At 37.6% G+C, this 11,336-nt stretch overlaps 1 protein-coding gene across 2 annotated transcripts in view; it reads left to right on the plus strand.

The window, feature by feature from the left end:
- BARD1 (BRCA1 associated RING domain 1) overlaps positions 1-5,609 on the plus strand; it is a 336,286-nt gene extending 330,677 nt beyond the window's left edge. For both annotated transcript variants that reach the window (XM_029606122.1, XM_029606123.1), the window contains one exon: positions 1,136-5,609. In XM_029606122.1, the coding sequence (XP_029461982.1) occupies positions 1,136-1,468 (333 nt within the window). In that variant the 3' untranslated portion in view covers positions 1,469-5,609. The remainder of the gene's footprint in view (positions 1-1,135) is intronic.
- The last annotated feature ends 5,727 nt before the right edge of the window (positions 5,610-11,336 follow it).

An 11,336-nucleotide genomic window follows, 5' to 3' on the forward strand; every position in this document is an offset into this window, starting at 1 on the left:
CATTCCTGTCCTGCTGGCACCTTCATTTAGAGTATTCCTGCCCTTTAGAGAGAGGCCCAAGTCTCTAGATTTAGGTTAATGGGGGATCTAGAATTGAAAAATGCTGTGCTGGTGGAGGGTAAAATTTTGGGCTTTTTGGCAGGTGTGGGGTTTTAGACATTTCTCTGGGTAGGGAGGAAGTGAGAGGCATTGGCTTTATAACAGGGCTTCTGGGAGGCTTGGGATTACGGAAAGGGGGAAGGATTTCTTATTCTGGGCTTACTGTCCCTTTAAAGAGTGCAGCAGTGGCACCAGGATTGTCGGGGGGGGAGGGGGATTTTGCCATTTCAGAGGGGAAGTGAAACAAAATCAAAAAAATATTCATGTTTTAATATGAGACTTTATAATTAAATTTCTCTTTTTTACGTTTTTGACGATTCAAATACTATATATTCAGGAGGACGTCAAAAAAAGTTGTACTTATAAATGTAACTCTTTACAGGAATCACAATGCCACAAGGCACTCTCATTTTTCATAAACGACCTTCATACAGCTCTGCAGTATTCTTGAGCATTGCTGCCCGTTTGCTATACTGCTTAGAGAGCCATCTTTAATCATTGGTCGTATAATGTATTTTTGTCCCTTTTTTTTATATCTTTTTCAAAATTATAGTAAAATTCAATTTTATATCGCTTGTAATTCTTTCTTGAGATATTAAGCCAATATAAGTACTTCCCTTAAACAGTAGAGCCCCGTTTCGCTTGAGGGATAGCAGAGTTCAGTCAACGTAATTACGTTTCGCGTCCCAGCTGCCTCAGGGACCTCTCTGGTATCAAATTCGCGTTGCCGGTACTTCAAATGCCAAGGGATATATTCTGCGGGAATGTAATTATAACGCCCGCGGTTGAAAACATTCTCGTAAAAGAAATTTGAAAATATATCCCTTGGCATTTGAAGTACCGGCAACGCGAATTTGATACCAGAGAGGTCCCTGAGGCAGCTAGGACGCCTTCGAGAACTGGAAATGAATGTGCATTGTAATTTAGATCTTTATAGTTATTTTTAAGGTATGCTAAGCTTTAAATTTCCACATGTAGGCTATTTGTATTCTGTCTGAGCCAAATTTCAGTATGTTTTAATTTTTTTATTTAACAGCTGCCAAAGTTGTTGGATGGCTGCCACTTCTACTTTTTGGGAAATTTTATAAGCCACAAAAAAGGTGACCTGACAGAGTTGGTGAAAGCAGCAGGAGGGCAAATCCTTGCCAGGCAACCAAAGCCAGACAGCGACGTTACACAAACTATCAACACAGTGGCATATCACGCCGAAGCTGGGTCTGACCAGAGCTTTTGCACACAGTACATTATCTATGAAAAGGCTTCAAAATACCACCCAGAAAGGATTCGGCAGGGAAAAGTTTGGTTTGCTCCCTCCAGCTGGCTAATAAACAGTATCACTTCTTTTCGACTGCTGCCTGTGGAAGAGTAAGAATCCTTCAGTTATCATAAACAAGATGCTCTAATGGTTTATAGCGACCTGCATTGGACACCAATTTGTTTGCTTTGATCGCTGGCCTGATAGTCAAACAGTGTCCCCTCTTTAAGCTGCAAGTGAGGGATAATGTGACATACGTATTTACAAGGAAAACGATGTCAGTGTCATTTTAGTTTGCATTTTTAAAGTGTGAGCCTCATGTCTTACAACTTTTCTTTGTTGTGTCATTGGGCAGGTACCAAACATTGCCTGAAGCCACCCTAGATATGTCAGTCTGTTCTATTAGGATGTCCTTAATGCTTATTGCTTTCTTCCATTCACATTTATGGAGATTTTAACAATTTCTTCTATTTCAGTACACATATAAACCTACCTTTTTCAGCTCTATAAAAAGGAGAGGCAAGTCTGCATCTTTGAGAAATTCCAGATGGGATTTGTATCCTAAGAAAATATGTTGCATCCAAGTCTCTTTTAGCTATACTGTTGACTATTATTTAATATCTATCATACATGACAAGATGTCTATGCTAGGCCCCAACCATTTTGGCTATGACGGGATCATTGTCTACAGTGCTTGCAGTTCTCATACATTCTTGAATATGTCTAGTCATTTAAAAGTTACACAGAATAAAAAGAATTTACAAAGAAGGAAAAAAACATATCTATGGAAAGAAATTGAAAAACAAAAAAATGCATAGTTTAGTTTCATGGAAGTACAAATATTTCTGTGACTCCTACTTTGGATTGAATCAATGTAAGTTTGAATGCAGCTTGACCTGCTTTTAATAGATAAGATGACTTTCTAAGCCATATTGTTTTGTAATCTAAACAGCTTTATTGTGCCACTGAACATGCATTCTTCTCATACATAGTGATTTTACTAAAGAGACAAATGTTTTCAAATCCACAGACAAAATGGTGTATACACTTTCAGAAGATCAAAAGAGAATTGGGTTTCTTATTTCTGTTTAATTTCCTAAAGTCCCAATTTGATTCAAGTAAAATTATACCTAGCCCCTCCCCGTCTAGCCTATGGCTTGTACCCCACACAACTACATCATGGATTCAGCTGTACCTGAGTAACACAGTGGAGTCACAGAAAATCCTTTCCATGAGCTTTGAAGTCAAGATTCTGCATTGTGCAATGGAATGATTTGGAGCTGAAAATATATGTGATACAGGGCCTGTGGTTGTCTCCTTTACTCTAATCCTATTGCTTTTCTTCTAGTGGAATTCAAAGACACATTAAAGCAGCAATAATAGCATAAAGAATCAATTGGAAACCAAACACAATTGCTAGGATCTCTCTTATCCTGTTCTGATTTTACTTCCCTTTCTGTCAAGGCAGTGTTTAAAGCCTCACTGGAAGCTACACCTGCTTAATTAACCTCCCTACCTAGAGTCAGTCTGGATATTGTACTAATATTTATCAAAAACTACTGCAGACCCTATAGTACCAGATATAAAACATGAACAAAAAGAGCTAAACAATGGTGTCAATCAATAATTTCTTTTAATGCTGGATATATATTTTAGTTAAAAAAAAAAAGTCTAAAAATGGAGGAAATAAAATAAACTTGAGCAAAAAGAAGGGGAAACTAGGAATAAGAGTGACATAATGAGGCAAGTTGATATGTTGAACATTCTAAATAGCACATGTCTAAGAGGTGTCAGGAATAGTTAAAAATGCAAAGTGCTTTAAATTTAAACATTTTTTAACAAGTTTAAAATGAAAATGTTTACCAGTAACTGTCATGTTATATAGTTGTTGCCAAACAACGACTGATTCTGGAAATTGACATTTTATTGTTCATGTCTTTCCAAGGTAGTTTTTTTTTAATTCTGTGTTAAAAATTGAAGTAATTATATGTATTTTGCATGGTTGTCACCTTCTTGAGCATGTAGTAAGGCCACAAAATATTATGTCTTATGGCATTTATGAGTACTTCTGTAGATTTGTGATTGTTCTAACTCGTGATGTAACTTGTTTGCTCTGTCATTAGAGCTGGAATGGATAGTGAAGCCAGTTCATAAATTAGTGGTACTGCAAAAGTAATATAGGAATTAATCAATTACCTTCTATTTTGTTTCACTCCTGAAGAAATTGTTTACAGTTTTTGAAAGCCTCCCCCATAGTTATGCATCTAAGTAAATGGTGATTCTCTTGATACATCATTCAAGCAACCATGTATGTAAAGCATAAATTTAATGTAAAGAGCTGAAATGAGACCACAACAAAAGATACATACCCTTTTTGTTCCAAAAGGGAGAAAAGAATGCGATTAAACACTAGAATTAAGAAATAGGCATATTGATGTTCTGTGCAAGCTAGCTAGTACCGCTAATTGTTAATGGGAGTTGTATCTGTTATGTACCGTAAATCATGTCTGAGCTTAACCCCTAGTTCACCATGTTACCATAGCAAGCTACCTCATTCTTCCTCTGCCATCCAGGGCCAGATTTGCAGTTTGAGCCTTACAGGTTGCTGTAGTTCTCTGTACTGTGCCGAGCCTGGCCCTGGACAGCAGAGGAGGACACAGGCTGCCATTGCCCTACTTTTGCTCCTACCAGCCATCTGGGGAGAGAGGATGTCATTTGACTGTTGGGCGTAGAGGAGTAAGACGAGGAGGAGGGAAAGGAAAAGAGTATTGTGACGAGTGGGGACTGAAGGAGAGAGAAGAAATATCTGTGGAAGAGAGTCACTGTAGCAAAAAGGTAGGTTAGGAAAGAGGGAAAGAAAAAAGATAGGAGAAAGAAGGGAACAAAACAAAATAACAGCAATAGAGAAACAAAAAATAATGGAAAAAGAATAAAAGATGTAATCCAGACACATAACTGGACTCAACTGAAAGGTTTTAGTTTTTCAAAGTAAATTTCTAAAATGTTTAGGTTTTCAGTAAGAATTTTATTTTGTGCATATTTAGAAGTATAAATTGTATGTATATGCTGCAGACTTTTCTAAGCCTTGCTGCGGAATCCGCCCTTGAGCTACTGGGGATAGTGATTATTAGAGAATGTGGTATAGGTTAGCAGTTAGAGCAGTGGACCCCAGACCTATCCTGGGGGGACCCCCAGTCAGTTGGGTTTTCAGGATATCCGCAATGAATATACATGAGAGAGATTTGCATGTAGTTTTATTCCCTGCATATTCATTGCGGATATCCTGAAAACCCAACTGGCTAGTGGTTCCCCCCAGGATAGGCTTGGGAATCCTAAATAGAGCATAGACAATAAATCATGCAACTTCAGCTTGACTGCTAACCATCATTTATTGGGTGACCTCAAACATATCACTTAATCTTCCGCTGATGAAATTTAGCTCGTAATTTTTCTGATGTAAGGACATTATAACCATTTAAATAAATTGTATTCATGATGCTAATTTAACAAGACCCATCAGTGCCATCTTAATAGCTAACCGCAAAAAGTCTCTGTTTAACCTCTGTAATGAGACATCTTCTCTTTAAATAGTAGACATCCATGGCCAGTAGTTGTCTTCATTGGTCTATTATCCTGTGAAGTAAAGCTACCTACAGTATATTCACTAAATAATGTTCACTATTTGGTTATGTACTGGAAATCCTTTTACTGGATCATTTTAGACATGCATAAGGTGAGAGCATCCTGTATCATCAATACTGTGATTTCATTTCTGTGCAAAAAAATTGTTAATCATGATCAAGCATCACTGATATTTAATTTAACATTAATAGTCATCTGGAACTTTCAGCTAATTAGTTGATTTCATTTAAAAAAAAATAAGAACAAAATGTTTTATTTTTTTGTTTTAATCTCTTCTTGTATTTTTTGTTTGACATAGTTTTGTCCTTAAATGCTGATGATCATTTCACAATCACTGAGACTGCTGCTTGCTTTAGAATGACTGTATGAAAGAAGCAAACTTATTGATTCACTGCCATCCTTCCCTGTGATATAATCTCAGTTTATCATTATATGTAACTTTGCAATAGAGGTTTTAGCCAAAGCATCACATGATCCTCCCTCCAACCTTTGTCACAGCTTACCTCCATTTTATGAGCTCTTAAAATTTGTATCAGAATTTTTAGTTCCTGTTTCCAGTGATACTATATACACTTTTTGAAAATAATCAATAAAATATTCATGATTGATCATTGGTTTCTTGTTTTCCTTCAAAGTTTTCTTAATACATAAACTGATGAAATTGCTTGACTATTTCAAACTAATTGACCAAAACTGTGTTTAGAATACCTACTCATGGAGAGGGCATTTTTCAAAGCTTTTTCCACTAGTAAATAGACCTGTCTGAAAATGTTGCCATCCTCTGCCTGGCTAAAGGTGCATGCCAACTTATATCATATATGTATTTAGCTATAACAGAAAGAGGCGTTCCTATGGGTATGTGTAGGTCAAGGGAGTAAAACGGAGCATGTGCATTTGATTATCAAATGTATGTGCATTGATTTGCCCCTGTTCAGCTGCCCACGAAAATGGCAGATGAAAAGTACATGGCTAATTTTAGGGCACGTATTTTGCAGCTGTTGATTCTCAAAGAGAAATGATGCAGGTAGTTTTTCTTTGAAAATTTGCATAAACGGCACACGATAAATGTGCCTGCATAGTTTACACCTATACAGGCTATTTGAAAATTTCCCACAAAAAATTGAAGCATATTTATTGGGTAAGGATTAATAAAAATTAGGACTATTATCTGATCAAAGTACACTTTTCTTCAACTGTACTAAAAAAAAAAAAAAAAAAAAAAAAGGGGGATTTCCGGTGCATTTTTTCTTATCAATGATTAGGAAAGCATGAAATATTCCTAATGCGTACATTCCTTTAATTCAGCATAGTGAGGCTATCCAGCATAATTTTTTAATGAAAAATTATGTAAAGATTTTTAAAGTAATCTCATAATATGGCACTTCAGGTCATGCATTTTCCTGGTATAGAGCTAACTCCAGAACATATCCTCTGTCTTCTACCATACATCTTATCTGACAAGTCCTGGACTGCTTTATTAAGTGTTGCCCTTGTTCTTATCTGTTAATATAACACTAATTCTCTAAAGAAATGGTCCCACTTTCAGGATTGCATTTTTTGTTTTATTTAAATTATTTTTTTCAGCTATTTTTGTCATAGCAGTTTTCTCATGCTCCACTGGGTTCTTCAACTCAATTAGAGCTGGCTTCTGTGTTGTTTTATGGCAATTTGAGCCTTTATGTACAACTGCATGGGAATTTTGCCAGAACTGTATATTCTTTCCCAGTCATTACAGCCCTGTCCTTGGCTGGGGGCCATGCATCAAGGTGCCATTCAGAACACAATTCTGTGCCATGAATCCATCCTGTAAGTATAGAGAAGATGACAAAGGCCATCCCTTCATCCCTTTTGATTTACAGGTGTCAGGAAAACCCACGGCATTTTTTCTTGGTATTCTGAAATGCCTTCATTTACTTAATAAGTTGGTGGCACTATCTGTCCACTATTTCCTCTTTGATGCAGTGATTATATGTGGGAGCATCCCCACTTATTGCAGCCAATTAAAAAGGCGGCTATTAAATATATTAGCAGCTCCCACCCCATTGTATAGTGGTCAAACAAGAGGACCAAGAAACCTAAAGTTTGGTGTTTTACATGGAAGAATATGGGAAAAAAGTAGAACTTGAAGGAAAATTCATTTTTCACCAAACCTACTGATAAAGCTAAGGAGTTGCTATCTTAATATCTATAATAGTGATAGGACTCTGCCCAGCCAGGAGCAAACCAGGGTTAAGGTGCAATTAGCCATCAAGGAAGCAGAGGACACTGTATAGTTTTATTGTGGCAGGAAATAGCTAACAACAGTTACAAATTCTTAGATGCATCATTTTTATTGTATTTATATATTTTTGTGCCCCAAAAATACAATTCAAATTGATCAGTGCGGCTTACAGTGATGCACTCATAAAATACGTTCACATACAGAACATAACAATACATATAAAACACTAAATTGATATTAATACTCCATAATTAGTGTTTCTTGAAACTGCAATAAAGCCATATTTAATCAAATCCTTGCTTAAAATATTGTCTTAAATTGTTTGATCAACAAATGAGAAGGATGATCAAAATGTGTAATGTCCACGAACTCTTGAAAGATCAACACTACGTTTATTTGCAGTTTGAAAGCATATGATAAGTAGTGCATTTGTAATCCATTTACACAAGTCCCCGAAACGGAACTGTATTTCAAATGACTGCTTCGGAGAGAATGTGCCATTCAAATCTTATTGTGAAACCGGTTGTTCCTGGTTCAAGGCCCCTCCTGACGCAGTCATTCAAAACACGGTTCTTTGTTGGGGGACTGTGAAAATGGATTACAAACGTATTGCTAATGCTTAATCATATGTTTTCAAATTGCAAATAAACGTAGTGTTGAACATTCAAGAGTTTGTGGACATTACATATTTTGACCATCCTCATTTGTTGAACTTTCTATGTTGGTTTGATCTTCCACCTTTCTTGTATGATTAAATTGTTTGACACACAGAAACAGTTCTGTATCCAAGAGTCTTAAAACACCTGATGTTAATTTAATCTCAATTTGCATTCTACAGATACATTGCTGTCTGAATACCCAGCATAAAAGATTGTTGGCACAGTTTTGCGTATGTCCTGCAGGAGCTTGTAACATCTGAGTGGTTTTTCCGTGAAGTGATCCCAGCTGTATAATCCAAGATCTGGTGGTGTAACCATTAGCACAAAAGTGATCCAGTAGCACCAATGACTGATAAGAGACAGATTCATGGTATCCATATAGTTCAGAGACTGCATGCAAAGAGAAGCTGCAGATGGGCTTCCAGTCCTTTGTTATAGGCTCAAAGGACTTTTGTGGACCTTATTGGCTCTTCCATATAAAATACATAGGATCCAAAGGTAAGATAATGTGATTGAATATTCTAGGGTCCACTGGTATAAGAATAGCAAATTAGAAATTGTTTTTTTCTTAATAGGCAGATTCACAGCATAGCTGGCATGGCAAGGAAGAGAGTGTTAGCAGAGACCGCTTGTTGACTAGAATGTGTTTCCTAGTTGAATACAATGTCTATCAAGGCCACAGAAGCTTCTTCAAGTTTGTATCTATTTGTATCAGCTAATTCAGCTGTGCAATGTATTACTCCATATTTCACAGCTCATTTAATGGTGGCCTGGGCTAGTTTCTACCGATCCAAAGCTAAACCTGCCTAACACAGTAAATAAGATATTCCATTCTACCCAGTCAAATGCATTCTCCCTATTAATGGAAAGAAGTAGAGGCAGAAAATCAGTCAACAAGGCACTATATTGTAGATGTAGGGTCCTGCATACACTGTCATGCCTCTGTATAGTCATCCTAAATCCTTTCTAGTCAGGATGTACCAGGCACAACATAGTAAATGTTGGCAGAAAAAGACCTAAGTGATCCATCCAATCTGCCCAGTAAGGATTTGTTTGTTGTTTGTTTTTTTTGGGGGTGGGGGGGAGGTTAGGGTAGTAATTGTCACCACATGCAAATTACCACCATGCCCTCTGTTAAGGGTAGTAACTAATGCTCCATGCAAGTTACTCCAGCATACATCCCTATATCTTCTGTTAAGGGTATTAACTGTCACTCCATTCAAGTTACCTCCCATGCCTTTTGTTAAGGATAGTAACTGCCACTCCATTCAGGTTACCCCCAGATTACCTCCTCAAGCATTATACAGCGAAAATTTTAAATATTTTTTTTTTATCAGGAATTTGGATACTAGGAAGAGGCCACTTGCCCTTTATTTTCTTTTTGCTTTAAGGTAAACTCAAGATAGCAGTACCCCAAATGAACTCTAAAGAACCTCTGCTTCCTAACTGCATTACATACCCTTTGAAAATAATGCCCAGGCAGTTTTTTGGGTTTGTTTTTTTTTAGAATTCTATCATGAGCTCGTCCAGTCCGGAAGATTTATTAATTGTGAAGTGCTTTACTATCTCACCAATGTTATCCAGAAAAATAAGGCTAATCAAGTTTAGGATTACTTAATGAGAGCTTGTGCTATGATCTCTTATTGTTATAAAGTTTACTATTTTTCCTTGATAGCATGTAGACTATGTTAATAATCAGCAAATGTGGATGAGATAGCCAGAGGAATAACACGCTCACCCCTATCATCATTAATACAAAGCATTAATGTTTGTTCTTTGCTTGTATTCATGTTCAGACAAAAAAAAAAAAAAAACAACTATCTGCCTTATTACTCTTTTCATAGTACATCTAGTTATTTTGTTTAATGAGATTTTTTGAATCTTCAAAAAGTAAAGCAGTCCATTTACCCCTAAGGATTATTAATTTATCAAACAGCCTCTGTAACTTTATGAGCATTCTCAAGCTTCACTAGTTTGGCAAACAATGAAAACTTTTTTGGATGCCAATGCTTTCTCCTTGCAGTTGTAAAAGTAATTTTCCCTTATACGGATTTTAATGCATCCCAAAGTCAGAATAGATACCTTGCTTGTATTGTTAAATTTGAATTATTTTGTGATATTTTGATTAATTCCCTAGAAAAAAATATCCTACACAAGTATATTGTAAAACTATTAACCATTATTAAGACTGACCAGCCAAGATGGATAGTATAAATGACATGAATAGGTGCATGCTCAGACCAAGCTACTAACATTAGCCACAAACAAGTGTGTTCACCTTCCCATCCTCTCCCAGTTTCAGCCCTCTACCCAAAAGTGCAGCTGTGGAGTCGCAATATCTTGTACCGGCAAAGCCAAAAGAGGTGTTCTGAGATGCAAGAATAGACTCTACTCCAGTGCAAGGAGAAATTAAGGACAAGGGGCATAAGGAGTGAGTGTGGAGAGAAGGGGAAGCAAGCATTGAGCAGAATTGAAGTCATGGTATGGTATAAGGGAAGAGGGTTAGGGACACGAGGGAAAGCGAATGGTAAGGTGCTAGGAGTAAGAATACAAAAACTGGCATGTGCAAAAGTGGGGTGAGGTTATGGGATTGGTAAGACTGTTGAGTGGGAGAGACTAAGACCAAAATAAGGAGGACTGAGTCTGCAAGGGAGAGAATGGTGGAGAGATGCTGCAGGATCGGTTGTGTAAAGTGCTGTGGGCAGAGTGTGATGGAGGAAAGCAACAAAGGGTATGAAGCAGGGAGAAAGGGTGCAAGGTTAGGGGCAAGATGAAAAGGCTGAGGTGTAGGAAAGGCCGCAGAGAAGGGTGGAAGGAAAGAAGATTGAGGGAGAAAAAGTTACAGAGGAAGGGGTGAATAAGGTTGCAAAGGGTTGGGTGAGGAAGGGGAAGGCTGTGAGAGATGAGAATGTTAGGGAGAGGGTTGTGGCAACCCTTTGGGATCACCACTAGAAGGCCCTAGTCCCCAAACTAAATTAGAATCTAGGTAAAGGAGAGAAGGGTGCACTATTTCTGGAACTGCACATGTAGTATGGCTGCTGGAGTGGTCAGCTCCCCTACCTGTATAAAAGCAAGGTGAGTCAGATCTGTGTGGCATTGGAAGTTTCTGTGTGGAGTTTTCTGAAAGAATGAGCTTTTTATAATTTGTGGTTATGCCTATTCCAAGGGTTAGGTCTCATTGTTTGAGATCCAGGATAGATAAGAGACTTAACCCCTTCTAGTACATCACCTGCCTGGTTGGGTTGCAGCCTGGGATTTTGATGATTTTGGAGTTTCTTGCGAGATGCCTGGTTCTGGGCCCAGGAAAGTCCCTTTTCTGGAGTGGCCTGGGTAAGGAAACATTTACCTCCTTCATCTGACAATCCAGGGTTGGTAGTTAGAGGTGACCTGCCGCAGAAGAGTTCCAGGGTATTTATTTGCCACTCACATCCCACCTACATATATTGGAGAAAAAGAGTCT

This window comes from Rhinatrema bivittatum, chromosome 6 (assembly GCF_901001135.1).
Source record: "Rhinatrema bivittatum chromosome 6, aRhiBiv1.1, whole genome shotgun sequence".
NCBI classification, from domain to species: Eukaryota; Metazoa; Chordata; class Amphibia; order Gymnophiona; family Rhinatrematidae; genus Rhinatrema; species Rhinatrema bivittatum.